This window comes from Mesoplodon mirus, assembly GCF_964341445.2.
Source record: "Mesoplodon mirus genome assembly, chromosome: 18".
Classification (NCBI taxonomy): domain Eukaryota; kingdom Metazoa; phylum Chordata; class Mammalia; order Artiodactyla; family Ziphiidae; genus Mesoplodon; species Mesoplodon mirus.
In genome coordinates this window covers 14,216,933-14,244,843 of record NC_138994.1, presented here as the reverse complement: position 1 = coordinate 14,244,843, position 27,911 = coordinate 14,216,933, and the positions used below count along the sequence as shown (strand labels likewise).

At 53.4% G+C, this 27,911-nt stretch overlaps 2 protein-coding genes across 10 annotated transcripts in view; one reads left to right on the top strand and one right to left on the bottom strand.

The window, feature by feature from the left end:
* Positions 1 to 27,911, top strand: part of ENDOV (endonuclease V) — a 101,295-nt gene that overhangs the window by 35,476 nt on the left and 37,908 nt on the right. For 2 of the 9 annotated variants that reach the window (XM_082603984.1, XM_082603972.1), the window contains one exon: positions 5 to 707. The exons of 4 other annotated variants lie outside the window; for them this stretch is intronic. In XM_082603984.1, coding sequence (XP_082460110.1) covers positions 5 to 313 — 309 coding nt within the window. In that variant the 3' untranslated portion in view covers positions 314 to 707. 3 more of the 9 variants (XM_082603973.1, XM_082603974.1, XM_082603981.1) reach the window with 3 other exon arrangements.
* NPTX1 (neuronal pentraxin 1) lies at positions 17,287 to 27,047 on the bottom strand. Its single transcript, XM_082603097.1, has 5 exons — positions 26,519 to 27,047; positions 26,022 to 26,229; positions 23,652 to 23,896; positions 22,246 to 22,425; positions 17,287 to 21,459 (listed from the first exon to the last, which is right to left on the bottom strand). The coding sequence occupies exons 1-5, from the start codon at positions 26,960 to 26,962 to the stop codon at positions 21,238 to 21,240; spliced, it is 1,299 nt and encodes a 432-aa protein (XP_082459223.1). The 5' UTR covers positions 26,963 to 27,047; the 3' UTR covers positions 17,287 to 21,237.

Here is a 27,911-nt window from a genome sequence, read left to right as displayed (position 1 = left end):
TCAGCCTGAGCGGACACCACCCGGCAGAAGGATCCCTGACAAGGAGGGCCCTCAGGGGTTGCCCTCAGTAAGCCTCAGTGGAAGGGGCAATGCCAGGCGGGCCATGCCAGGAATGCTCGGCCACTTGGCGATCACAGTAGAGTATGGCCTTCCCCTGGTTCCGGCTCTCCTCCTTGCCACTGCGTTCCATGGAGCCACAGATGCCATGGCTGCGGGGGCTGAGATAGACCAGATGTCCGTTCCAGGCCACCATGCCCCATGCCAGAAGGACAGTGCAGCATGGCCCCGTGCTGACACAGCCCTGGAACCCTAGACTTTGGAGCTGAGAGGGAGGCAGGAGCAGGAGGGCGGGTGGAGAGGAGCCAGGTGGCTCCTCTCCTGAAGGAAACGCCTTTGAGCCACAGACTGGCCCAGGAGCATCTGGCTGCCAGGGTGGCCTGTGCCTTGCTCCCCACAAGGCTGGCGGCATATGGCTGCCCTGGCTCACCCAGCCACACACCATGCAAAGAGCTCCTCTCCCAGTGTCCACACCCACAGGGAAGCCAGTTGTCTGGACACTTGGATGCAATTCTGGGCAGCCCTGGATGCTTGTCTGGCATCCCGCTTGAGAAGCAGCATTGGGCCCTGGGAAGAGCACAGCCTTCCCAGCCACAAAGAGCTGGATCCCAGGAATCGCATCAGCACAGAGTAGACAACCAGTGATTGTCATCCACAGTGCACACTTCATGCCAGAAAGGCCTCCGGGGACCACCAGGAGGAATTCCAGAGGCCCCACTCTGGACGCCGAGCCCACCCTCCTTAACGCTGTGCCTCACACGCCCAGCCTCAGCACTGCCCTCCGCATGGTGGTAATCACTCTCCTCTGTCCCTCTCACTAGACTGAGAGCCTTGAGGGCAGCACCAGGCTTTCTCACCCAGTTCAGCACCCAGCAGAGTGCCAGGCACGTGGGAGGGGCTGCTGGCACCAGCCAGCGACATCTGGAGCCCAGAGGATTCTGAGCTGAGGATGACCGTGTTTGGAGGATAGGGCTCCCTGAGACGCCTTGGGCCTCCTGCAGGATGGGAGGCTACTCTGGGAGTGAGATATTGAAAGTAAGGCACTTGGCATGTGGGCAGTCAGCCAGTCCTGGCCGGCTCTCCTTCCAGAGAGGGTGACCCAAGGGATTCACCACCCTTCTTGGGAAGGAAAAGAAGACCCTTCTTCCACCTGCTCAGTCTGCAATGCTGAGTACCTGCTCTGGACTAACAAGACAAACTCTTGGCCATGGAGCTTTCAGACAACATATAAGTACATTATCAACTCTGTTGGATGGTGATAAGACCTACGGAGAAAAATCAGGGCAGGGAGTATGGGGACTGTGGGGTGTAACTTTTAAGCAGGTGGGTCACCTCACTAAAGAGGCAAGCATCCTGCTAATGTCTTGGGGAGGCGTGTCCCAGGCAGAAGGACTAGCAAGTCCAAAGGCGGGGTGGGGGGAGGGGCGGGGTATGGAGCAAGGTCAGTCAAGAGTCGAGCAGTCAGCGACGCTGAAGTGGGGGAGCAGGGAGGGGGTGGCAAACGGGGCAGGGCCTTGACTCTCTTGAGGGAAGCATGGCACCACAAGATGACACGGACTGAAGGGCGGAGGTGGGAGACCCGGCGAGAGGTTGGGCAGTATTCTAGACGACTAAAGGTGGCCCAGACCAGGATGGTCGCAGCGGAGGAGGGAGAAGGTTCCTGTTCTGGGCACATTTCGGTGGCACAGCCAGCAGGGTCGGCTACCACACGGTACGCGGGAGGAGAGTCCAGGTGGTAGCCTAGGCAGGAAGCCCTGCCCCACGCTCCCTTGGCCCGCACCGACCGGAAGCCGCGAGGCCGAGCTCTCGCGGGAGCACCTCCCGGGCCCCGCCTCTGCGCTCCACCAATCGCCGCGCGCTTGAGGGCGTTGCCGTGGCAACCCCGCCCGGCGTTTGGGTCCCGAGGTTCTGTCCCAGAGTGTGGCCTCTGGGCCTCGGTCCCCAGGTCTGCGTGTGGTCTGGGTCCTGCCGTTCCCGCGCTCGGTGTCACGGGCGTCGTCCTCCCCAGGGCGCCCTCTCAGGAGGGTTCGGGAGCAGGAGACCGCAGAAGGCCCAGGAGACCCTTTTAACGTTGTCCGAACATTTTACACCCACTGTCCCGGAAGTTGAGGAGCCAAGGCCGACACCCACGCCTCCCGGAGGGCTACCCCGCCTCCCTCGGACACCACCCACCCCGGAACATGCTCGCCACCCCTTGCGCCCCCGTTTCCTCGCGGAGGAGCGGGTCGTAGGGAGAGAATGCCCCTAGGCTGCAGGCTCTCTGAGGACGGGGACCCCGGCCCAACGCATCGATTGTCTAAGGAAGGAGGAATGAAAACACGAGTATGAAGTAGTGTGAACTTGAGAGGGAGTCGTTGTTTTAGGTTCGCCCAGAAATCCAACTCAAAGGAAAGTTACTGCAACTGTGGAAGAGCACAGTTGGCTGGAGAACTTGGTTTAAATATAAATAAATAAAATTTAAATTACATAACCAACACGTTTGGTGTAAAACACGAAAGTATAAAAATCCTTGATCCCATCGCAAGATAAACCACTGTTGACACTTCAGAATATTTTCTTCTAGTCTTTTTTTCTCAATATATTGCATACACATTTTTTTTCAGATAAAATTTATGCATGTGCTGCAGTGCCCCATGGGCCCTTATGTGTGAACGGGAATGGAGGCTCCTGATGTGATTGAAGGGTTTTCCCTCCCCAGTATCCCAGTTTCTCCCCCAACACACACGCAACACTCAAGGGCACACACGTGCATGGATGCAGCTGATACCAGTGTAGCTTCTAGTTCCCAGAACCCCACCTTCCAAATGCCGAGGGGGTCCTGGGGGTGACAGCAAGCTCTCCATGCTCCATGTTTGTTTCTACAGTCCCAAGTTCTCTCCACCTTCTTCTAGGTTAGGGGCGCTGGGGTGGGAGACAGGGTCAAGATGAGGCTTGAGGAACCCACCAATCCAGGTGAGGGAGGGAAATTCAAGCAAGCAGGCCTAACAGAGGGCTCCACCTTCCAGCCGTGAGAGGGTCCTGGGAGAAATAGGAGAAGCAGCCAGGTCAGATGGGGAGGCAACAAGGGGCCCAATACAAACACTTTGCTTCTGCCGTCCCTGGGGACCACTGGGCATGCTGTTGGACCAATAACCAAAGGAGGACCACACACACACAACACAGGGTTTCACCAGACAAGGGGACGTGTTATAGCCTGGCACCTTGGACGAAGCCCCCCAGCTAGCCAACCCTCCCGAGCACAAGTTGGAAGCAATGTGTATATGCACTGGGGCAGGGGAGGCAGGTACCCCTCCTCGTCTGAGCTTCTTTCCTAACCTGGGGGCCAGTTATTCACAAGTCTGACCCCTTAGCCCTCCTGGCTGAGCACACACAGAGTCATGGGAATGACGTCACCATCCATCCAGACCGAAACATCAGACATCTGTGTAGAACCTTATGTCCTTGGCTCCTTGGTACCTGCAGGTGTGGATTGATTTTGTCTTTTCCACAAACTTTTTTTTTTTCCTTTGGCCGCTCTTTAGTTCCCCGACCAGGGATCGACCCAGGCCCTTGACAGTGAAAGCGTGGAGTCTTAACCGATGGACCGTGGGGGAATTCCCTCCACAAACTCTGTCTTAAAGGGTGTCTTGAATGTGGTGGCCCCTCTGCTCAGAAAGGGGGTGGGTAGGCGCCTCTGCACTGTCCACGAGGATGCTTGTCTCCCTGGCTGCCTAGAGCTGATGCAAACAGCCCTGTGTAGCTCACTGCAGCTGAATTCTTATCTCAGAAGCCCCTTAGAAGGTGGTTCTGGGACACAAAGGCCATCCGTGTGCTCTCATCCTCCCTCCTTCCTGCGCTGGAGGCAGAAGGAGTGACCTCCCCCACCGAGTAGCCACAAGGAATGCTGCTCCAGATGCGCTCCAGACAGAGCCTCCTGATGGGTCTTCCAGAACATTTCTTTCAAAAATTGCAGCACACTTCTCTGCTTAAAACCATCCAGTGGCTTCCCGTATGATTCAGAGTAAAACCCACAGTTCTTTCCATGGTGTATGAAGCGTCAGTTACCTTCCATCCAAGGACCCCCAGGAACACAACTGCAGTGGAATGGAGTGAGGGCAACAGCACACTGTGGGGACCTGGGGCGGGGGTGTCCGTAGGAGGTGTTAGGAAGGACTCTGGAGACGGGCTTGTGCTGGGGAAACTGGGGCTGGGGTGAAGGCCGTCGGGAAGCAGGGTTGATGCCACAATCAGGTATCTTAATAATTTGTGTCTAGAAGGCAGGAGAACAGAGCAAAGCTTAGGCTGAAATGGGTAAACCCATGCCAATCCTCAAGGAAAGGGGACCAGGGCCCATTTTTAGGTCTGGACAGTGTCCACGTTCTGTGTTCAGATATGACTGCAGAGGCCTCTTGTCTCTGTCTCCATCCATCTCAGTCACAGAGTGGCTGTGTCTGATGACAGTGACATTGGGTTTGTTTGTTTGTTTTAGATTTATTATTTATTTATTTATTTATTTATTTTATTTTTGGCTGCGTCGGGTGTTAGTTACAGCATGCAGGATCTTCGTTGCTGTGCATGGGCTTCTCTCTAGTCGTGGCATGCGGGTTTTCTCTTCTCTAGTTGTGGCGCACAGGCCCCAGGGCTCCTGGGCTCTGTAGTTGTGGCGCGCAGGTTCCAGAGCGTGTGGGCTCTGTAGTTTGCAGCACGCAGGCTCTCTATTTTAGGTGCGCGAGCTCAGTAGTTGTGATGTGAGGGCTTAGTTGCCCTGCAGCGTGTGACATTTAGTTCCCTGACCAGGGATCGAACCTGCATCCCCTGTATTGTAAGGCAGATTCTTTACCACTGGACCACCAGGGAAGTCCCGACAGTGACACTGTTGAGTCATGCAATTGTCAGCACAACACCGAGGCCGGGTGTTTTTCTCCTTTTCAAGCCCCTGTGTGACCTGACCAGCCCCCCAACCCCTGCTCGCCTCCAGCTCTGTGCTTTCCTGCCATGTTGCTGCCCCTTCAGGCCCTCTGCCCAGTCCCTCTGCCCAGGAACCCTTCCCTGCCCCACCTCACTCTCTGTCCCTTTATCCTGCTTTGGGCTCTCACCATCGCCTTCCCTTCTGCTAAGTGAATCCTCCATCCTCTGATCCCTCCTCATCTCTTGCTCCTCTCCCCAGGCCGCCACCTAATCCACAACAGGGAGAGTCTGGTCACATGCCAGGATGTCACAGTACTGGGGTCAGGGGATGGTTCTCGGGGGCAGCTCTTGTCCTCCCAAAGCGCTCGGGCGTTTTCCGGGGTTGGTGACCCCACTCTGCACTGCTGTCTCTGCTGCAGCACTTAAGAGACCCAAGCCGGCTGTGGTGGGTGTGACGTGCAGAGGCAGTTTTGACCAGATGGCTTCTCAGCCTCCCCTTTCTACTGCCAGATGCCAAGGGGCCAACAGCCTGGTGACCCTGAACCCTAAAGTGCAGAGAAACTGGAGCTCAGAGGCTCTGCCCGAAGCCAGTCTGGCTCTTTCTGCTGGAGGTGGGGACCCCACGCTAGCCAGGGTCGGCCACTGATGTTCCCAGCCCCCCAGCCTTGGGGCCTCCCATTCCTTTGCTCTTAAAACAGAAGGACGTTAGCCCCTCCATTCATTTCTTGGGCTGCCATAATAGGATACCACAGACAGGGGAGCTTCAAACAATAGAAATGTATTTCCTCACAGTCTGGAGGCCAGAAGTCTGATATCATGGTGTCAGCAGGTTGGTTCCTTCTGGAGGCTCTGAGAGAGAATCTGTTCCAGGCCCCTCCCCAGCTTCTGGTGGCTGCTGGCGATCCTTGGCATCCTTGGCTAGTAGACACATCATCCAGTCTCTGCTCTGTCTTCACATGACCTTCTCCCTGTGTCCCTGTGTCTTTGATCAAATTTCCCAGTCTTTGAATTAGGGCCCCCTCTAATCCAGTAGGACTGCATCTTAACTTGATGACACCTGCAAAGACCCTATTTCCAAATAAAGTCACATTCACAGGTTCTGGGTGGATATGGATTTTGGGGGGACACTACTTACCCCAGTACAGCCCCCATCCATATAAAGTGGAAAACCCAGTGTCCCATGAGGATCCCCACGTTTCTCTGGGTCATCTGCCTTCACGTTCCCTGCTTCTGCTGCACACTTGATGGCGGGGTGGGGGGGTCTACACTGGACACCACCCAGCTTCTTCGTTTGTGCAAAGCATCGTTCTCATGGGCCCTTCTGGGAGCAGACATTCACTGGTGTTTGGGGTGATGGAGCAACTCATTACAGATGACAACACAGGCATTTCTGGCCAACTGGGCTTTCCCCCTTTGACCTTTCTCCACCCCGTCACGTCTTTTCTCTCCCCAGTTCTCTGTTCTGCAGATTCTCACCTCTTCTCTCCCAGGATGTCTGTGAAAACCACAGTCCCTTTTGCTGCTGGGCAAGCAGCTCCCTTCACCTTTTCCTTCCTGCCTCAACCCCTGCAGGCAGGGGAGAGGGTGAGTTCCCCTTCCAGACTAACAAAAGCCATTGGTGTATTTTCCTAAACTGAGTCAAGCCAGCCTGTGACATGTACCAGCTCCCCTGGTGCATGAAAGCAGTTGGCTCTTATTTCAAAGAGCGTTTCTGGTTTTTTTCTTCTTTCTACATCTGCGCCAACATTCTGTGATTCTTAGAGAACCAGAATTCTGAAGAGTAAAGCCCAGAGCCAAGAATGTTCAATCCAGAAGGGGCTTCTAGGAGGAAGGAAACAGACACGACTTCTGCCCACTGGGGTTCTGGGTTGGGGAGACTCGGAGCTGTGCAGACCAGCCGGGCGCAGCTGGCACTGCCAAGGGAACACAGGTGCAATGAGACAGGATCACAAGGAGGACTAATTTGCACTGGGCAGGGGATCAAAGATAAGTAGGATTTAGTCTAGCAAATTATTTCTTGGATATGACACCAAAAACACAGTGCAGAGGCGGCTTTGACCAAAAAATAGCTAAGTTGGACTTCATCAAAATTAAAAACTTTTGTGTATCAAAGGGTACTATCGAGAGAGTGAAAGGACACCCCACAGTATGGGAGAAAATATTCACAAGTCATATATCCAATAAGGGATTAATATCCAGAATATACAAAGAACTTCTATAACTCAACAACAAAAAACCAAGCACCCGATTTTAAAATGGCCAAAGGGTTCAAAAGGACATTTTGCAAAAGAAGATACACAAATAGCCATAAGCACATGAAAATCAGTATATCAGGGATTTCCCTGGTGGTGCAGTGGTTAAGAATCCACCTGCCAGTGCAGGGGCCTGCCCCAGAAAGATCCCACATGCCGCGGAGCAACTAAGCCCATGTGCCACAATTACTGAACCTGTGCTCTAGAGCCCACAAGCCACAACTACTGAGCCCATGTGCCACAGCTACTGCAGCCCGCGTGCCTAGAGCCTGTGCTCTACAGCAAAGAGAAGCCACCACAATGAGAAGCCCGCGCACCGCAACGAAGAGTAGCCCCCGCTCACCGCAACTAGAGAAAGCCCGCACACAGCAACAAAGACCCAGTACAGCCAATAAATAAATAAATAAATAAATTTATTTTTAAAAATCAGTATGTCACTAACATTGTATGTTATCACTAATCATTAGGGAAATGCAAATCAAACCCATGTAAGATAGCACCTCACACTCATTAGGGTAGCTACCATCAAGTAACAACAGCAGAAATAACAAATATGGGTGGAGATGTTGGAACCTAGTACGCTGTTGGTAGGAATGTAAAATGGTGCAGCCACTGTAGAAAACTGTGGCAGTTCCTCAACACCTATACATAGAATTACCATATGATTCTACTCCTAGGTACATACACAAAAGGATTGAAAGTAAAGACTAAAACAGGTACTTGCACACCCATATTCTTAGCAACACTATTCACAAAAAGGTGGAAACAAGTGTCCATCAACAGGTGAATGGATAAATAAATGTGGTCTATCCATACAGTGGAATATTATTCAGCCATAAAGGAATGGCATTTTGACACAAGCTACAAGATGGAGGAACCTAAGTGAAAGAAACTTGACACAAAGGGACAAATACTGTATGATTCACTTATATGAGGTCCCTAGGATAGGTAAATTTTTTTTTTTTTTTTTTGCAGTACGCGGGCCTCTCACTGTTGTGGCCTCTCCCATTGCGGAGCAACAGGCTCGGGACGCACAGGCTCAGCGGCCATGGCTCGCGGGCCCAGCCGCTCTGCGGTATGTGGGATCTTCCCGGACCGGGGCACGAACCCGTGTCCCCTGCATCGGCAGGCGGACTCTCAACCACTGCGCCACCAGGGAAGCCCTAGGATAGGTAAATTTTGAGATACAGAAAGTAGATTAGAGGTTCCCAGGGGTTGGAGGAGAGGGGAGGGCGTTAATGTTTAATGGGGACAGAGTTTCTGTTTGGGGTGAAGAAAAATTTTTAGAAATAGTGGTGATACTTGCACAACATTATGAATGTAATCAATACCAATGAATTTACACTTAAAATGGTTAAAATGGTACATTGTATGTTATATATACTTACCACAATTTTTTAAAACTAGTAATGTAATATACCAAGAGCCATTGAGCTGTACACTTTAAATGGGTAAATTTTATGGTATGTGAACTATATCTTAATGAAGGTATTAAAAATGAGGGGAGCCCTCCCCCCCATGCAAGTCCCATGCAAAGACCTGGAAGTTTTAGGCAGGGGCTTGATGCACTGGAGACACTGGCGGGCCTGAGGCCTCCCAAGGACGCGGCAGGAGCAGGGGCGTCTCTCCAGCCCTCCCTCCCTGCACCCAGCCCTGACCGCTGCCTCTAGCACCTCCTCTGCAGGCTGGTTCTGTGCTGAGCACACAGCCTCCCCTCAGAAGCCAATTTTCTGCATAGCGAAAATGTTTTCTCTGTGTCCACTTTAGCAGATGGCCCCCCACCTTGGCCTGAATTGAGAAGCGCAGAAATCAAACAGCGGACAGACGGCTTCCTTAGCAATGCCTTATAGGCACACAAGCATGCAAGCTCACACCCGCCCTCTTCCCCCTCCCCCATCCTCCGGCACCATTTGCCTTCGGTGTTTCTAAGCCTGAAGCTGGCCCATGTGCCTGAGCTGAGCCGCCTTCTTCCGCCCCTCAGACCACCCACCGGTCACCTGGCCCCAGGTACTTGCTCATGGTAGGTGCTCAGGAAACAAGTCCTCGATAAGTGAATGAATGCATGAATGTACGTTTTTCTTTATTTCTCTTTTTTTAAACTGGAATATAGTCGATGTACAATATTGTATAAGTTACGGTTGTACGATATAGTGATTCACATTTTTTAAAGGTTATACTCTATTTATAGTTATTATCAAATATTGGCTATATTCCCTGTGCTGTACAATATATCCTTGTAGCTTATTTTGTACATAGTAGTTTGTACCTCTTAATCCCCTACCCCACGTTTGCCCCTCTCCCTTCCCTCTCCCCACAGGTAACCACTAGTTTGTTCTCTCTCTTTTTTAAAAAAATATTTATTTATTTATTTGGCTGCGCCAGGTCTTAGTTGCGGCACGTGGAATCTTTTAGTTGTGGCATGCGGGCTCTTAGTTACAGCATGTGGGATCCAGTTTCCTGACCAGGGATTGAAGCTGGGCCCCCTCTACTGGGAGCATGGAGTCTTAGCCACTGGACCACCAGGGAAGTTCCTAGTTTGTTTTTTATATCTGTGAGTCTGCTTCTTTTTTGTTATATTCACTAGTTTATTGTATTTTTTAGATTCCACATATAAGTGATATCATAGAGAATTTGTCTTTCTCACTTCACTTGGCATAATGCCCTCCAGGTCCACCCATGTTGTTGCAAATGGCAAAATTTCATTCTTTTTTTATGGCTGAGTAGTATACATATACATTTATATACATGCCACATCTACTTTATCCATTCATCTGTTGATGGACACTTAGGTTACTTCCGTGTCTTGTCTTGGCAATTGTATATAATGCTGCTATGAACATTGGGGTGCACATATCTTTTCGAATTAGTGTTTTTGGTTTTTTTTGGATATATACTGGGAGTGGAATTGCTGGGTCATATGGTAGTTCTATTTTTAGTTTTTTGAGAGACCTCCATACTGTTTTCCACAGTGGCTGCACCAATTCACTTTCCTACCAACAGTGTATGAGGGTTCCCTTTTCTCCACATCTCGTCAACATTTGTTATTTGTGTCCTTTTTGATGACAGCCATTCTGACAGGTGTGAGATGATATCTCACTGCAGTTTTGATTTGCATTTCCCTGATGATTAGCAGTGTTGAACATCTTGTCATGTGTCTGTTGACCATCTGCATGTGCTCTTTGGAAAAATGTCTATTTGGGTCTTCTGCCCTTTTTTTTTTTTTCGTCACACGGCATGTGGGATCTTAGTTCCCTGACCAGGGATCAAACCCATGCCCCCTGCAGTGGAAGTTCAGAGTCTTAACCACTGGACCACTAGGGAAGTCCCTTCTGCCCATTTTTCATTCAGGTTGTTTGTGTTTTTGATGTTGAGTTGAATAAGCTGTCTGTATATTTTGGATATTAACCTCTTATTGGTCATACCATTTGCAAATAATTTCTCCCCTTCAGTAGATTGTCTTTTCATTTTGTTGATGATTTCCTTTGCTGTGCAAAAGCTTTTAAGTTAAATTAGGTCCCATTTGTTTATTTTTGCCTTTATTTCCATTGCCTTAGGAGACAGATCCAAAAAAATATTGCTACAATTTGTGTCAAAGAATGTTCTGCCTGTGTTTTCCTCTAGGAGTTTTATGGTTTCTGGTCTTACATTTAGGTCTGTAATACATTTTGAGTTTATTTTTGTATATGGTGTTAGAGAATGTTCTAATTTTATTCTTTTACATGTAGCTGTCCAGTTTTCCCAGCACCACTTATTGAAGAGACTGTCTTTTCTCCATTGTATGTTCCTGTCTCCTTTGTCATAGATTAATTGACCATAAGTGTTTATTTCTGGGTTTTCTATCCTGTTCCATTGATTTGTATGGCTGTTTTTGTGCCAGTACCATTCTGTTTTGATTACTGTAACTTTGTAGTATAATCTGAAGTCAGGGAGTGTAATTCCTGCATCTCTGTTCTTCTTTCTCAAGATTGTTTTGGTTATTTAGGATCTTTTGTGTTACCATACAAATTTTAAAATTGTTTTTTCTAGTTCTGTGAAAAATGCCATTGGTAACTTGATGACGATTGCATTGAATCTGTAGATTGCCTTGGGTAGTATGATCATTTTAACAATATTGATTCTTCCAATCCAAGAACACGGTATATCTTTCCATCTCGTTATGTTGTTTTCAGTTTCTTTCATCAGTGTCTTATAGTTTTCTGAGTACAGGTCTTTTACCTCCTTAGGTAAGTTTACTCCTAGGTATCTTATTCTTTTTTTTTTTTTTTTTAATTTTTGGCTGCGTTTGGTCTTCATTGCTGTGCGCAGGCATTCTCTAGTTGCGGCAAGCGGGGGCTACTCTTTGTTTTGGTGCACGGGCTTCTCATCGCAGTGTCTTGTCTTGTTGCAGAGCATGGGCTCTAGGCACGCGGGCTTCAGTAGTTGTGGCATGAGGGCTCAATAGTTGTGGCTTACAGGCTCTAAAGTGCAGGCTCAGTAGTTGTGGCACATGGGCTTAGTTGCTCCATGGCATGTGGGATCTTCCCGGACCAGGGATCAAACCCGTGTCCCCTGCATGGGCAGGCGGATTCTTAACCACTGAGCCGCCAGGGAAGTCCCCTAGGTATCTTATTCTTTTTGATGCAGTGGTAAATGAATTGTTTTCTTAATTTCTCTTTCTAATAGTTCATTGTTAGTGTATACAAATGCAACAGACTTCTGTATATAAATTTTGTATTCTACTATTTTACTGTATTCATCGATGAGCTCTAGTAGTTTTCTAGTGTCATCTTTAGGATTTTCTATGTGTAGTATCATGTCATCTGCAAACAGTGACAGTTTTACTTCTTCTTTTCCAATTTGGACTCCTTTTATTTCTTTTTCTTCTCTAATTGCTGTGGCTAGGGCTTCCAATGCTATGTTGAATAAAAGTGATGAGAGGGAATTCCCTGGCAGTCCAGTGGTTAGAGCTCTGTGCTCTCACTGCTGAGGGCCCAGGTTCAATCCCTGGTCAGGGAACTAAGATCCCACAAGCCACATGGCTTGCCCCCCACCAAAACAAAGTGATGAGAGTGGGCATCTTTGTCTTGTTCCTGATCTTAGAGGAAATGCTTTCAACTTTTCACTGTTGAGTATGATGTTGGCTGTGGGTTTGTCATACATGGCCTTTATTATGTTGAGGTATGTTCCATCTATGCCCGCTTTCTGGAGTTTTTTTTTTTTTAATCATAAATACGTGTTGCATTTTGTCAGAAAGCTTTTTCTGCATCTATCTAGATGATCATATGGTTTGTATTCTTCAATTTGTTAATGTGGTGTATCATATTGATTGATTTGCTGATATTGAAAAATCTTGCATCCCTGGGATAAATCCCACTTGATCATGGTGTAAGATCCTTATAATGTATTGTTGGATTCGGTTTGCTAATACTTTGTTGAGAATTTTTACATCTATGTTCACCAGTAATATTGGTCTGTAGTTTTCTTTTTTTGTGATATATTTGTCTGTTATTTGGTATCAGGGTGATGCTGGCCTCATAGAATGAGTTCAGAAGTGTTTCTTCCTTTGCAATTTTTTGGAATAATTTGAGAAGGATAGGTGTTAACCCTGGGTTTAGTGCCTGCCTACTAGTGATCAGAGCCAGGTCCCAGAGTCTGGTTGCCGGGCTCAGGGATCCCAGAGCTGGTGTCACATCGCTGTTGGGGTGGGAGGGTGGTTCTTGAAACAGTTGGGTACAGGGTCCAGGCTGTCCTGAAGCTTGTGTTGGCCTGATAGTGGGCAGGACTGGGACCCAGCTGGTTCCAGGGCAGGGTCTAGCCTGCTGGTGGGCAGGCTATATCCATAGGCTGTGGGATTGTGGTTTTCTTGTGTCTGGTGCCTGCCCACTGGTGGGTGGAGCTGGGTCCTGGGCCCTCTGGTGGGCAAGGCGGTGCCTGGGGTGACTGTGGGCTCAAGAAGTCTTTAGGCAGCTTGTCTGCTGATGAGTGGGGTTGTGTCAGTTAGTTGCTTGGCCTGAGGTATCTCAGCACTGGTGCCTACAGGTTGTTGGGTAGCGCCAAGTCTCGGCCTTGATGAGCTAGAGGGAGGATCCCACGCAATGGCGCCTACCAGCACCAGTGTCCACGTGGTAGAAGGAGGTCCCAAGAATGGCTGTCACCAGAGTCTGTGTCCCCAGGGTGAGCCACCCCCCGACCCTCACCTCTCCAAGAGACTCTCCAAGACTAGCAGGTAGGTCTGGCCCAGGCTCCTATCAAATTGCTGCTTCTTCCCTGGGTCCTGGAGCATGTGAGATTTTGTGCGCACCGTTTAATTAAGAGTGAAGTCTCTTTTCCCCCCCAGTCCTATGGGACTCCTGAAATTAAGCCCTGCTGGCTTTCAAAGCTGATGGTTCTGGGGGCTCATCTTCCTGGTGCAGGACGTCCAGGCTGGGGAGCCTGACGTGGGGCTCAGACCTCTCACTCCTGTTGGAGAACCTCTGCAATGTAATTATTCTCCAGTTTGTGGGTTGCCCACCCAGGGTTATGGGACTTGACTTTATCGAGCGTCTGCCCCTCCTACCCGTCTCGTTGTGGTTTCTTCTTTATGTCTTTAGTTGTAGAAGATCTTTTCTGGTAGGTCTTTTTCATTGATGATTGTTCTGTAAATAGTTGTGATTCTGATGTGCTTGTGAGAGGAGGTGAGCTCAGGGTCCTTCTACTCCACCATCTTGGCTGATCTCCTGTGTGTATGTTTTTCTAAAGGGTCAGTTGTGGTTCTTCATTTCCTTAATATACTTCTCTGCCCCTGTCCCCAAAGGGAGACTGATGAGTCCAGGTCATGACAGTGGGCTCAGGGCCTGTGGACCCCACCCCAAGTACCTACATGCACCCTGATTTATATGGTAGCTAAGAGATTCTGGGGAGAAAATGTGACCCAGGTCCACCAACAATGATCAGAAATATGAACTCGAGTAGCCTGAACAGGGACCCTGAGAGGGCAGTTAACATAGAGGAGAAGTCTGGTGAGGGCAGATCCCATGGCTGCTGGACTGCTGGTGGGGCAGGGGGCAGAGGGGTCCTGTGTGAGCAAGGGTCTAGGAGCAGGTAGGTCAGACGTCCTGCGCAGAGGGCCCTGCTGGTCCTCACGGACTGGGGAGGTTGCCTCCTAGGCTCCAGGGAGAGCCCAAAGGGACTGCAGAGACCAGCTGGTCCCACCCTGTCTTCCTATGCTGGGGGAAACCACGGCCCTGAAGACCACTGTCCACTTCCTTGAGTGACCATGTGAGTCTCAGGAAATGCAAGTGTGCTTCATGGGGAAACCAAGAAATGAAAGGCTTTTCAATTTTTAAGGATCAGACTGTTAGAAACAATTTATCTGAATGTCAGGAGAGGAGGGAGGCTCTGCTCCCGTGGGGAGGGGCACCTCGGGAACCCGAGGCCACAGGGACTTACCACGTGCATCACACGTGGGTGCGTGAGAACCTGAGGGGTCAAGGATGACAGAGCAGCAAAGTGCGAGGGAAGAGCAGGTCTGGCCAGAGATTCACGGGCTCAGATTGGGACAAGGTCCTCTGTGAGGGGGTGGCCTGCCAGCTGCTGACCCCTGCAGATGAACTCGGAACCTGATAGCTAGTGTGGAAAGACAGGGGCTTTGCAGTCTGGTCGCCCGCCCTGCCACTCATGAGCTCAGCAGGTCACCCGGCCTCCCCACCAGCTCCTCATCTGCAAAATCAGAGTTATCATCAGGGTGGCCATTGGGATGATGTGAGATGAAGCGTAGGAGTGAGTTAAGCACAGAGCATGATGCACAGTAGGGATGTCAATGGCCCCTGGAGGGTGGCAGCACTGCCGGGGCACCTCCAGAGGTGGACTGTGGAGACTCATGAGGGTCTGGGCCCCTGGCAAAGCTAGCCGATGGGCCTGAGCCCAGGTGGGCACCACCGGCTGTGAATGGGAAAGAATCTTCTAGTGGGGGATGGGGGAGGCAGTTCTGCTAAGGTCAAGGCAGCAGTGCTGGCTGACTCCATCCCAGGGAGGGCCCCTCGTTGGCTGGGCTGAGCGTTCCAGCCTCTTCCGAAGGGCCTCTGTTTCCTACAAAGAAGCCAAGCCCTGAGCTCAGAACCACAGGCCTTTCAAAGAGTTCCAGAACCTTTGTAACTTCCCCACAGCCACCACTTTTATTCTCTCCTATTTCCTCATTCCAGCAAGTAGTTAACTTCTCAGAGCCCATGTGGCTTTGTGCTCCTTGGAGGTCTGTAGAGAGGGGGCTGCTGCAGACAGACCCACTCGCTGGGAGCCTCATGGGAGCAGACAAGGAGATGGAGCAGGTCAGGACTCCTTGAATCGTGCTGCTCCTACCCTGGGGGCCCACAGCTGATGCACAAGCCCCAGCTTCCTGGAGCAAGGATGGGGGTGGGGTGATACATTCCCTGGACCCTCCAGGGGTTGGTCTACACTCCTGTGCTGCCCCCTGGGGGGCTTCTGGGGTGGGAGGAGTGTGACCCTAGAGCAGGTCAGCCAGGTGGTGCAGGAGAGACACGAAGGCTGAGACCCAGGGGACATGGGGGCTGTCTCCCTGTGTGCAGACAGGTGGGGGGACGCTGCAGCTCAGTATAAGGAACTGGGCACTACAGAAAAGAAAGAAAAAAGGTAGAAAAGAAATAAAGGAAACTCCCAGCTGGAGCTGTCTGAAAATGGGACAGACTCTCTATGAATAGTGAGTTCCCCATCACTAGAAGTGTGCAAGCTGAGAACATTTTCATACACCTGATGGGCCCTTGGAGTCAATGGCTTTGGAGACACTCTCCAGCTTTGAAATCCCGAGCCTGTGTCCCTCTGCCCCAGGCTCCCACGCAAGCGAGCTCAGCAGCAAGGCCTGACTGCCTCCCCGCGAGCTGCTGTTCTCAGCTCCATGGCCCCTAAAGTCAGTCACTGATGTAACCAGTATCAGGTGTGAGAGGTGGGGAAAGTAACTTGTTTCTGATGATAGTTAAAATACCCAAGTTTTTGAATGAGCACTTCCATAGGAATTAGAAATGTAAGAGTGATGTTGTTAAAGGCATAACTATGCACTTGCTTGAGTGGGAGGCAAAGAGGTGGTGTGTTGGCTGGAGCTGCTGGGATTGGGTACAACCCCTGCTCTGGCCACACGTGTGCAGCCTGGAGGTGGATACCACCCGCCAAGGGCAACTCTGGAGAAAACAGGTCCAGGGTCTTCAACCTGGCAGGGGCTTCTCTCTTCCAACTGGGGCTCCTCCTGCAGGGGCAATAGGGCGAGTGGCCACCTGCTCTGAGGCCAAATCCCCTCCCTCTGTACCACCCCAGGCAATGGACGGCTCAGTTACAGCCCCACCAAACCCCAGGTCCTGAGTCCTGGCCAGGTCCCCTCTGCTAACCCAGTGTGCGTGTGGGCATGTGTGTTGGGGCATGGGGGAGACCCACCAACCAGGCAGGCTACTTTGGCCCCTGGTCATTAATTTTGTCCCCTGGAAGGGAACAGTTCCAAAGCTCTTTGTTCATGCAGTGTAGCTTGGTCCACCAGGGGCCAGGGAAGTAAGTTCTTCTCAGTGCCCAGGGCTCCCATGTCACCCATCTTCTTCTTATGTGAATCTAGAGATGCTGTCTTGCTTGAGAGCAGGAAAGCAGCCTGGGAACCCCCAAAGAGGAGAGGTAACCAGGTGTTGGCCAAGGATGGGTCAGCAGGGATGTGGCAAAGGAGAGCAGAGCAGGGCTGTTTGGGAAGGACAAGCCCAGGCCACCTGGGACCTGTGCCCAGGTGTGCTGTGGGCAGTGCACTCAGTAAGGAGCAGGGCTGCAGGCGAGGTGAGGAACAGGCAGTTACTCTGCACCCCAAGCCCCAGTGTGGCCTCCACACTTTGGGAAATCACTTCACCTCTCTCTGCCTTGGTATCGGCTATCGGGCAGGCCCCCTCCCCACCTCTGATGTCCAGTGTCACCAGATGGCTGTGGGATTTTCAAGGGGCACAGGGCAATAGGCAGGCATGCATCCCCTGGGAGGACCCCTGAGGTCATCCAGCAGGTTGAGGTGACATCTGCAAGCTTGAGAAAAGAAGAGACATTCCAAGGAGACCACAGTCTTTCTTCACTCTTTACTGTGTAAAAATAAACTCAACAATTCATGTCATTTCAGCAAGAAAATGAAGAGAAAGAAAAAAGCAAGAATACCAGTAGAAATAGTGCATTTCCAGAACTGCTTATGGGAGGCGGCAGGTCCCATGGTTTTGACCCCTTAGATACCCAAAAGGCTGCGGATCTTATGAAAAATGTACAGCTTTGGTTAGCAAATAATGAAAAAGTAAGATACATCAATTCTGTTTCCTATTATACAGTATATACAATATAACAATATCAACTATAGGGGGTTTGCTTTGTTGTTGTTGATGATTTTTTTTTTTTTTTTTTGGCAAATAAGACAAAATTGGGACTTTAAGTATTGGGCTTTTCTTCTCCTCAATGACTTGTTCCCCTTCAACAAATGGCACTTAAGTCCACTGTGCATGGAAGTGATACATTTCCCGTCATTAGTTGAATAAATTTACACACTGTGTTTTAAGAGATGAAACCATGACTGCTTGAAGCCACATTTTGGTTGCCATAAGATTACAAAGGATACTATCCTCTTAATGTTTACAATTCGGAACCCTAGTTTCTTCTATCAGGGTTGGAACTGACCATCAAGTCCTCAACTCATTCCACTTAACAAGTCAGCTCCGAGACAGAGGGGCCACCATAAATGGCCAGTGTACATCCCATCCCCGACACATCTTTGAGAACAGGCGGCCCCTGTTTGGAGCTCACTGGAACGACTGTGACCTTCATGCCAGCCTCTTCCCTCCCCTTCACTCCCCACAAGACACCCCCTTGGTCTCAGGTCCCAGGGCTGGTGACAAAGTGATCTTTGCAGTCTTAGAAAATAAAACTGTGAATTTACAAAAGGAACAGAAAGCATACAAAATGTATCTCTTTCTTTCAAAATAACATGCTTTCAGTTCTACGTTTTTGGCGGAGCCTGAAAGTATTTTCAAGGGAAATATAGGTTGAGTTAATTTATAGGTTTGTCCTTTTCTTTCATAAAAATACTCTTGTTTGGTAATAAACTTTTTCTTCTAGAGTAAGAGAAATAATACTGTTATCAAAAGCAAGAAAGGCTTACGACTCAAGTGGGCTTTAATCCCCCGAGGGCCCGGAGAGCCTCTGTCAGCAGCTCTCCCACCTCGGACACCCAGGGAGCTGTGGGACACCAGCTCGGTGAAAGCAAACACTGTCTCGACAGTGCTTTTTTATCTTCTTATTTTATAAAATGGCTTACCTGAGATAGGCATGTATTATTCAGTGCAAGAGGGAACATCAGTCAGATTAAGGGGTAGATGGAAACTATGTGGATTAGATTTGTGGCTGTGTCATCTGCCTTCCTCGGGGCTGGCAAAGTGCCAAGTGTTACCACAGTAGGGGAGTCCGGGGCTTGGCACAGGCTCCAGCTGGGGAGGGCGGAGGGAGTTAAACATCAGCTTCCATCCCTGGCACCGTGGGTGTGTCAGGGGAGGGGCGAGGAGGGTGACCAGGTGGGGAGGCTGAAGGGACACAGGCGCAAGCATCTGGGCTGTGCTCTGCCCCTCTCTACTTAGGGCAGAGGATGGCTTGTGGTCCTGAAAGGACAGCTCCCACTGCGCCCACTGGGACAGGAGGTGGTCCGGGGTCTGGTAGACCCCTAGATCGGCAGGGGCTGGTGGGAGGTGCTGATGGGAGAGCACCTAGAACACTCTGGGCCTTGCCTACAGCTCTGAGATGGCTGGAGTGAGGGGTGGGGCCGATCTGGTCTAGAGGGGGATACTAAGCTCTCACTCTCTCCCAACCACAAGCATCGTTAGGCTTGTTCTCAACCTACACGTTAAAAATACTTCTTGGTATGTTTGGGGAGTGGGGAGGGGGAGAGGGAATCAATCTCTCCCTTGACCTCCTCCGACACCCTTGGCTTGCTTACCCAGCCATTTTAGTAGCTACATGGATGGTCACAGAACAATGGGTGGCACTGGGCACACAACACAGAACCAGAGAAGTTCATGCAGGCAGGGGAACACACACCAGACTGAGGAAGCAAGGGACATGCCACCCCAAGGAACATGCAAACAGAGAAGATCCCTTCAGATCCACAGATGCCACAGCCCGCTGGGCTCTGACAAAGCACAGCGGTCTCAGAAAAAGCCACTGTTGAACCACAACACACAGCCTGGCGCCTGGACCTCACCCTCAGCACTAGAGTGATGCATTGCAGAATGGCGGCTGGGTGCCGTGCAGACACCCACGCGGACACCAACACAGAGACACCAACACAGACACACACAGATGCACTAGGTTTCCGACACAACACGGACCTGCGTTTAAGGAGACAGGTGCCCTGGAAGGAACAGAAGACAGAAACACCTGCTCCTCCTGAAGAAATGTCTGCTGCTGTAGGTGAGCCAGGCAGTGCAGTAAAATTTCTAGAAAGACTTGCCAGCCTTTTGCTAATTAGACTCCTGATGACAGAGTCTAGGTTGCCCTCAGGGTGTGCGACCCCCTGATGGTGCAACAAAGCAGGGAGCTCACCCTCCCCTGGGTGTGATCCGTCTGAGTGCTCTTCTCGCTCTCATTCAACACACACACACACACACACACACACTTATCTCCCCACCTTGGAAGGACTAGAAGGAGGCGCACATGTTAGTTTTTCACGGAGGGAAAGAAATGTCAAAGCTTCTGGACACTGGCTGGGTCTCAGTGTCATCAGCTGGTGACAGGTTGGGGACTACATCAGGACTTGCGCTCTGTAAGATGGGGGAGTGGATTTCAGGCCCCGGCCTAGCCATGCGTGGCTCCCCAGGAGAGGTCTCCGGAGGCCCTGCCCCCTTGGAGGGCTCACCTGGGCCCGGGTGAAGAATATGGCTGTCAGAGTTACCACAGGCCTGGCCCATCGACTGGCTGGGTTCAAGTTTAAGTGGCCCTATGTGGCTGGGTCGTAATCAGAGCGCGGGTTTCCTGGTCTAAAAGGTCTGCTCTCAAGCTGACCTACCGAAGCCTCTGGTCTCCCACTGCCTGAGGCCAAGTGGAGGAGACCAGGGGTCCTGGCTTCCTGGGCTGTGGACGGGATGTTCCTCTCTTGGGGGCACTAGCTGGCAGCTGAAGGGGAGTCTGAGGACGTGGGAAGGCTGAGGGCCACAGACGGTATCCTGGGCCAGAGCTGGCCGAGCTGGGTATGCAGGCTGGCCTCCCAGGCCCAGCGCTGCCCTCAGATACCAACAGCAGGATGCTGGCCAGGCACTGGGGGTTGGGGGAGGGACTGCCCGGATCCTGAGGCTGGTCCCACCTCCTCTGCCCCCGCCCAGCACGTGGTGCCATCACAGGACACTGTCTGCCTTCAACCCTTCAGAGAGAATTCCTTCTATGACAAAATACAAATTCTCCGTGGAGAGGCCCCCGGCCTTTAACAAACTGCTAAAAGATATTTATTTTATCAATATAGAGATATGTCGCTCTGAAAAACGTTTACAAACAAAGACGAACGCATTGCAGAAGAAGGTGCACCAGCCCCAAGGCACGCGGGCAGACACCAAAGTTGTCAATGCAGATATTAGACCAGTCATGAGATTTCCCAAAGCCACAGAGAAAGAAGAAATGAAATACCTCATTTTAAAAGAGAATGCCTCCCCAGAGAGACAGACCCTTGTAGACACACACACACACACACACACACATACACTCACACACAGGTCCTCTCACCTACGTGTGCATTTTTCAAAATGTTGCAGCTGCCGGCTTTACTGGTGAACAGGGCATGCCTGAGAAACAGTGCGGGCTCCTAGAGAGAAGTGGGGACACCTCGGGGACAGATGGGAGCCGGGCCTGCTTCACGTGCACGAGGACGAAACCAGGCTGTGTGCGTGTGCACATGTGCGAGGGTGATGGCCTTGAGTCATTCCTGGGGGAAAGGGAGAGAAGAAGAGACGACGGATCATCACCGCACAAGCAGGGGGGAAGCGGGAGGGGGCTGGGGACCTGGGGACCAGGAGGCTCAGCCCGGCCCTGGGCCTCAGTTGATCTGGCGACAGGCTTCGAATGTCCACTTGGTGGCTCCGCCATAGATCTCGATGTGGGACTCAGCCCAGGCAATGACGTTGCCGGAAAGGGCCTTGGTGCTGCAGGTGGCCAGGTTGTACACCTCCCCCGGGGTCAGCTTGCGGTCCCAGATGTTGAAATGGGCCAGCTCGCCCACAAACGCTTGGGTGGCATCAAACCCACCACCTAGAGTGTCCTTCAGAGAAAAGCAGAGGATGAGGTGGAGGGGGTCATAGAAGTGGGGGCCTATCAGGAGGGCATCCCTGGGGGAAAGGCTCTCAGGTCTACCTCTGGTCCATTTGTCTCCCTGTGTCTGGTCTTCAGCTATCCATCAGTCTCTCCCCTGTGGGGAGCTCAGGAAAAGGAGTGATGCTGGCCTCCTCTGCCCTGGATGCAGAGCTTCTCCTGGGGGCACCTGAGAGCTGCCCAGTGAGGGAGGGTGTCAGCCAGGTCCGTGGACAACTGTGGGAGCAGTGCCTGGGGGGCCTCCCCTACACTCCCTGCCTCTAGTCAAGAAACTCAGATGTCGCTCTTTGACAGCAATAGCTGCCCAATGAGAATGGAAGCCCTGGGGCTCTCCTGCCTGCCTTTCCCTCCTGGGTGCCCAGTGGGAGACAAACCACTTCCAGGAAATAAATTATGCATCACTAAATGCACATTTGGTCTTCCTGTGCCAAAGAGCATTGCTGCAGTCGTTGAGAAAGTTGTGGAGAGCCTTGAGACCAGAGCCCACTCCTGCTTGCCTTTCCTGAAAGTGCCCACTCAGAGCAGGGACTTTGCCCAAACTGCTGCATCACTTGCTTCCCTCAGCTACTTCTAGGGGAAACCACTTCCCTCTCCAGCTCCCTCCCACTTTGCTCACTGCTGCCTCTCTGCCCTCTCTCCCAACACCCTCATTCTCCTTTCTCCTGCCTAGTCTCTGGTTCTGGGGCTCCTCCCCCTGCAGCTGCCCCCCGCCTTTCCCTGCCCCCATGGCCTGTACCTGCTCCTGGCCCAGCACCAGCACGCCCTGTGGCTTGATGGGGTGATAGGGCGCCAAGTTCTCGCCGTTGCCTGCCTGGGTGCCATCCTGGTAGGCTTCCCAGACCCCGTCCCGGGTGGTCCAGGTGATGCAGATGTGGTGCCACTTGCCATCATTGATTACAAAGGGCAGCTTAGCCACCTGGGAAGGAGAGCAACATACAGGACATTATGGGAACAGGGGTACAATCAGAATCAATTATCATCACTAGTTAGTAGTTCAGCCGATATTCATAGGCATTTACAATAAATATCAAGAGCCATTACTGAGTTCTTGCAGCACCTGCCCCTCTGGACTGTCAGGCCCATCCACTGATGGAGCACAAAATCACAAAGGAAATGGGAAGATTTGTCAAGGGGGCTCCTAAGATCGATCTGCATATGCAATCTCCTCCCTCCTACTCACCCTCCTCCCTCTTGGCTAGTCTACGAAACAGGCCCTCTGATGGAGGAGGGCCACCCCTGGGGGCTGAGATCACTGCTCCTTTCTGAGCCTCTCCTCTCTTCCAACACTCCATCTCTAATTGCCAGATCTCTGGGTCTACAACCCGCCCAGCCTTTTTGCAGAGACTCTGAAAGATGCCAGGGGAGATGGCACCATGCCTTTTAATGCTCAGACCAGCCTCTCACCTGGAATTTCACTCAGGCTCTTAACATTTCGCAGGGAGGCTGCTTCAGCCAACGAAAGAACCCTCGCACCCTTTTAACTTGGGGGAAATGGGGCGCCAGAAAGGCACAGCCCTTTCTAGGCAAGGAATCAAGAGCAAGGGCTTGGAATCTAATTCCCAGCCTAGGTTTTAGACATTTACTACCAAAGCTGGCATAGAGATGAGGGAGTTTGAGAGTTGGCAGCTATTCCCACAGCTAACGGAGGGCTAAGATGGAGACGGGTTCCCTGGAGGGAAAGGTTGCCCTCTCTCAAGGACTCACCCAGATCTGGCCTCCTCCCAGGGGTAGGGGGCTAAGCAGGATTGATTTGGACTCTCTAGGAGCATCTTTACCACCCACCCCAGCATCTATGGTCTCCCAAATATGGGGGAGCAAAGTCAGCTCCAAGGCCAGCTGGGGGAGGAGGAGTCTGTCAGATGGATTGTCCCCCTGGATTATTTATCCTCCTCCACCCCCAGCCAGGAGGCCTCTGTCTGGGAGGCCTGTTCGTGGAGCATGGCAAGGGCACCCCTGCCTATTTCTCCCAGTCCTCACCCTGCCTCTCCCTCAGCCCTGCCTGGCAGGCTCTCCTCTTGGGGCCACAGTAGCATCTGAGGCTGTATCTTATGCTACCGAGACCTGTCCCAGCAGCTGGCATAGACTGGGGCCCTGGGGGCCTCGCCCTGCTGCCCTGCAAGTCCAGAGGGGCGGGGACTCTACCTTGTCGTTGATGAGGATCTCCATGGGGTTGTTGCCCCACTCAATGAGGACCAGCTCATTGGCCTGGCCGGGCACGGCATAGGAGAAGGGCGTGCCCACCCCTGGCGCTGCGCTGGACTTGAGCCACATGCACACCGTGAAGGCGTACATCTCGGGCAGGCTCTTCTTCACCTTGGCATACATGTAGTTGGTCCGCAGGGGGAATGTGAGCTGGAACTTGTCTCCAGGGCGGTTGTCCTTCTGACCTGGGGAGGACGGGACACAGTCCAGACACCTGCACCTTGACGAAGCGCCTGCCCCTGACTATAGCAGGCTTGCCAATGCCCCTGCCCCCAACCAGGCTTGGTGATGCAGACAAAGCAGACTCCTCTCTGTTCTGTAGATGCTGAGAAGGAGGCTCCGGAGAGGTCAAGTACTTTGCCCCAGGGCACAGGGCCAGGACAAAAGAGCTGACCCAAGGTCTCTGCTCCCGGTCTGGCTCCCATAAGGTGGCTCCCACATGGTGACCCCTGTGGAGAGGCTGGGGTGGGGGTGTGGGGAGCCGCCCGCACACGCTGGGCTCTGAGCATCTGCACCCGGGCTGGGCAGTGGGCATGGGTAGGGAGTGGGTCAGTGCACACCCTGTAAAGCAATGCTCGAAGGTGTCACCACAGAGGAAGGAAGTCTCCTCCCGGCCAGTAAAGAGGCTAGCTCCCCTCAGAGCAGCCCCTCCAGGAGCCCAACCTGATTCCAGGATGCTGACTGCTGATGGTGCTCAGAACCAGGCCCCCGGTGCCCGTCACACTTCCCTTGAGGCCAGGACACACTGCAGCCCCTGGTCACTCATCTGACCCAGCCGATTTGCCCCGAGGACTCAGGCTGTTTCCAGAATCCCATCCTCCCCACAGGAGGGAAAGTTGTACCCCCGGAGGCTCTTCTAGCAACTCTGTATGGCCCCCTGCAGAGAGGGCAGGACAGCAGGGAACCGGGAGGTAGCCCTAAAGCCAGGTTCCCCTAAGGTGACTGCTTTGAGGATGATGCCAATCATTCTCAGGGAGCTTCCTGTGTGTTTCCTGAAAGATCAGGCTTCTGGTCCCATACCCTCCCTTTATACACGGCCACCAGCTCCCCTCCTGCCGGCAATGTCTCCAGGGAATGCTTTTCTGCCCTCTCCCAACCCACACACACACTGTGGCTGTGGCCCTGGGCATGGTGTGACTGATTCCAGGCAAAACATTCCAATCCAGCAGTGGGCATGGGCACCAGGCCCAGAGCCAGGAACACACACCCACCAGCTCCAGGGTGTACACTGGGTGCTGCCAGGGAGCCCAGCACTAAACCGGCCCTCCAGGCCAAGAATTATTTCTAGAAGGCATCCTACTGGGCCAGCAACCCCACGCCCTTCCTCTAAGCCAGGTGTCAGGGAACAGAGCAGGGCTGGCCCTCAGTGTTCCCCTTCCATTTCAGGCTGGCAGCCCCCTGCTCTTGGAGCACATCTGGTCCCTGGTCTCTCCAGGGGGTGTTCTTCATTTCCCCAATCTCCCCTTTCTCCCCCCCTCCTCCCTTCCCCGATCTGTTTTTCAGTTACATAACGTGCCTTAAGATGGCACTGTTTAAATCCATCCAGCACACTTTGCAGTCCGAGAAGGGTCACGTGGCCCTGCTTCGAGCCCCGAGTCTCACCCCCTCCCCCACTTTTACAACCTTGTTTGATTTCTGCGATTTCAAGGCTGAGCCTCCCGAGCTCATCCGTGGGCCCTGGGGCGAGATCGGGGCTGGCTGGAGTTGGCGACTCGGAAACCGCAGGGCTGCATGCAAGATGCCTGGGCTTGGGTCACTAAGAAGAGAAAATCTCGGGGGTGTGCTCAGGGCGGAGGGGAGGACCCGGAAATCCCCAGAGGATGCCAGGGGCACCAAGGAGCTGGGAGGAAACCTGCTCAGGGCCCAAATGTGCCATGGACCAAGAGGACCCAGCCCCAGCCCATGCCCTGCTCTCTGCTGTGGATGGGGACTGGCTAGAGCCAGGTTTTCTTAGCCAGGGAGGACTTGAGCCAGCCAAAGCTATAGTGCAAAGTTGCTGAAGATTAAACAAATCAGACTTGGAAAAATCCTGTGTGTGTGTGAGTGTGTGAGTGTGGCGGGGGAGGGGGGAGGGAACCCCAGGCAATCCCTTCCTCACTCTGCTTCCTGAGATGTCCCAAGCCCAGGGCACCCCAGTCCTGCCAGGAACACCAACTGGAGAACCTGGGGCAGGGATGGGGCAGTGGAGGAGCTGAGGGCTTTTACACTCCCAACCTGAGCTATGCAGGAAGCCAGGACCAGAGGCAGGGTCCCACTGGTCCAGGGAGCTGAGACAGGATGCATGACTCCCCAGCCCCCCATGACCATTACCTTTCTCGAGCTCGCTGATCCGCTGGTGCAGGGAAGTCAGGGCACTCTCGATCTTGACTCTTTCCTCTGTGTCATTTCTGGGGCCCCCCTTGCCCTCCTCCAGAGTGTTCACCCGAGACAGCACCTGCCTCTCCAGGTCATCGATCTTGCTCTGCAGCAGATCCTTGAGGCTGTTGGTCTGGCTGGAGGAATTGAGCCGGCTGTACTGCTGCGAGGGTGCAAGGGCGGGGTGGGGGGGAAACCATATCGTTACGCGTGGAGCAGGGGCCGTGCCGGGAGGCCGGTGGCGCGGTCCCCTCAGGGCGACTGCGGGGGCAGCCGGGCGGGGAGCTCGGACGAGTGGCCGTCCGCGGGGCCCCGCACGCTTGGGGAGGGCCCAGCCAGGCATCGGCACCCGGCCGAGGCCGGGGTTGGGGGGGTCGGGCCGGGTCGGGAATGGAGGTGGGGGAGGGCAGAGGGGCGCGCGAGCCAGAGGGGAAACAGCGGCGCGCGCGGACCTCGAGGTTCTCCAGGCGGGTTTTGAGCGACTGCAAAGTTTGCCCGAGTTGGCTGAGCGTCTCGGCGGCCGGCGTCCGAGACAGGTCGCCCATGGTGTTCTTGCCCGAGCCGGGCTGCTTGCGGCCGCCGCCCGTCCGCGCCTCGCCGGCGCTCGCGTCCAGCGTGCTCTGGCTCTCGCAGCGGCCCAGCTTGGTGGTCAGCTCGCGGATGGTCTCCTTCTGGCTCAGGATGGTCTCCTTCTGCTGCAGCACGGTCTCGCGGAGCTGCAGCACGTTGCTCCGGAGCTCCTCGGCGCCGCCGGCGGCCACGGACGCGGCGCACATGTCGGCGTCCACCGGCACCGAGGTGCAGATGAAGCGCGTCGGCCCAAAATCCTGGGCCCCGCTGCCCAGGAGGCAGAGGGCGAGCAGCGCACAGGTGCGCGCGGCACGGCCGGCCAGCATGGCTGCGGGCGCTGGGACCCGGCGCTCCGGGCCGGGCTCGGCTCGGCTGGAGCTCCGCGGGCGGCCAGCGCTCTGGGCGCCGCGCTGCTCACTGCTCCGCCGCGCAGTCCGCACCGCCGCGCTGTCCGGCCCCCACTGCCGCCTGCGCTGCGGAGCCCGCGCCTTTTATGCCACCGCGGGAGGGGCCTCGCGCTGCCGACGTCAGCGGGGGAGGAATCCCGCTTTAATTGTCTGCGGCCCGGGCCCGCTGCTCGGCTGGGGTCGCAGGGGTGCGCAGTGGGGGAAACTTCCCCCAACCCCCGGCGCCGCCGCGCCCTTCGCACCACCCTCTACCGGCCCGTCCCCGACCCCAGCCGAGAACGGAAGGGGTGGGGTGGGGAGAGGAGAGTGGGCCGGGCCGCGGCCTCGGACTCCTGGATGGGCCACCTGCGTGGTGTCCCCCAAATCTCCGACGGGGCTCGAGGCGTGTGGGAGGCCACGGAGGACCCGGGAGACAGAATTCGGCTCAACCCGCTCGGCTGCACTGAACATTCGCGGGGCCCGGACCCGGTCCTCAAGGACTCAAGTCGTCCACACCTGCGTGCCGGGTGGGGAGCGCCGGGAGCAGAGCCTCGCTACGTCGCTAAGTCCCGAGAGGGGGTCGCGGGGCCGCTCCAAGTTTCTTAGATGTCCGTATGGGGTTAAAAAGATGCTGTACACCCCAGGTCTGGGGGCTTCCCACGCCCTCGTTCTTGACTCTCCTGTGCCCTCCCCCACCCCCCAGCTCCGAGCTTTGGGGACTGGCAACGTCTCCTGGGATTGACAGCCCCCACCTCGTGCCGGCGGGGCAGGCGGGCACTTTCGGAGGCGTCCCTTGCGGATTAAGCCTTTCCTGCCAGCCGAGCGGGCCCTATTCCGAGCAGACGGCGCCGCCGGAGCTGGACGGTCCCACCAGCCCCGGGGGAGGTGC

Bases quoted from the DNA above. Each gene is read 5' to 3' on its own strand.
- NPTX1 (XM_082603097.1), bottom strand. From the start codon at position 26,962: ATGCTGGCCGGCCGTGCCGCGCGCACCTGTGCGCTGCTCGCCCTCTGC. The intron at 23,897-26,021 runs GTAATGGTCATG...CGTCCTCCCCAG, and splicing joins GATCAGCGAGCTCGAGAAAG to GTCAGAAGGACAACCGCCCT. The intron at 21,460-22,245 runs GTACAGGCCATG...TTTTCTCTGAAG, and splicing joins TGGTGCTGGGCCAGGAGCAG to GACACTCTAGGTGGTGGGTT.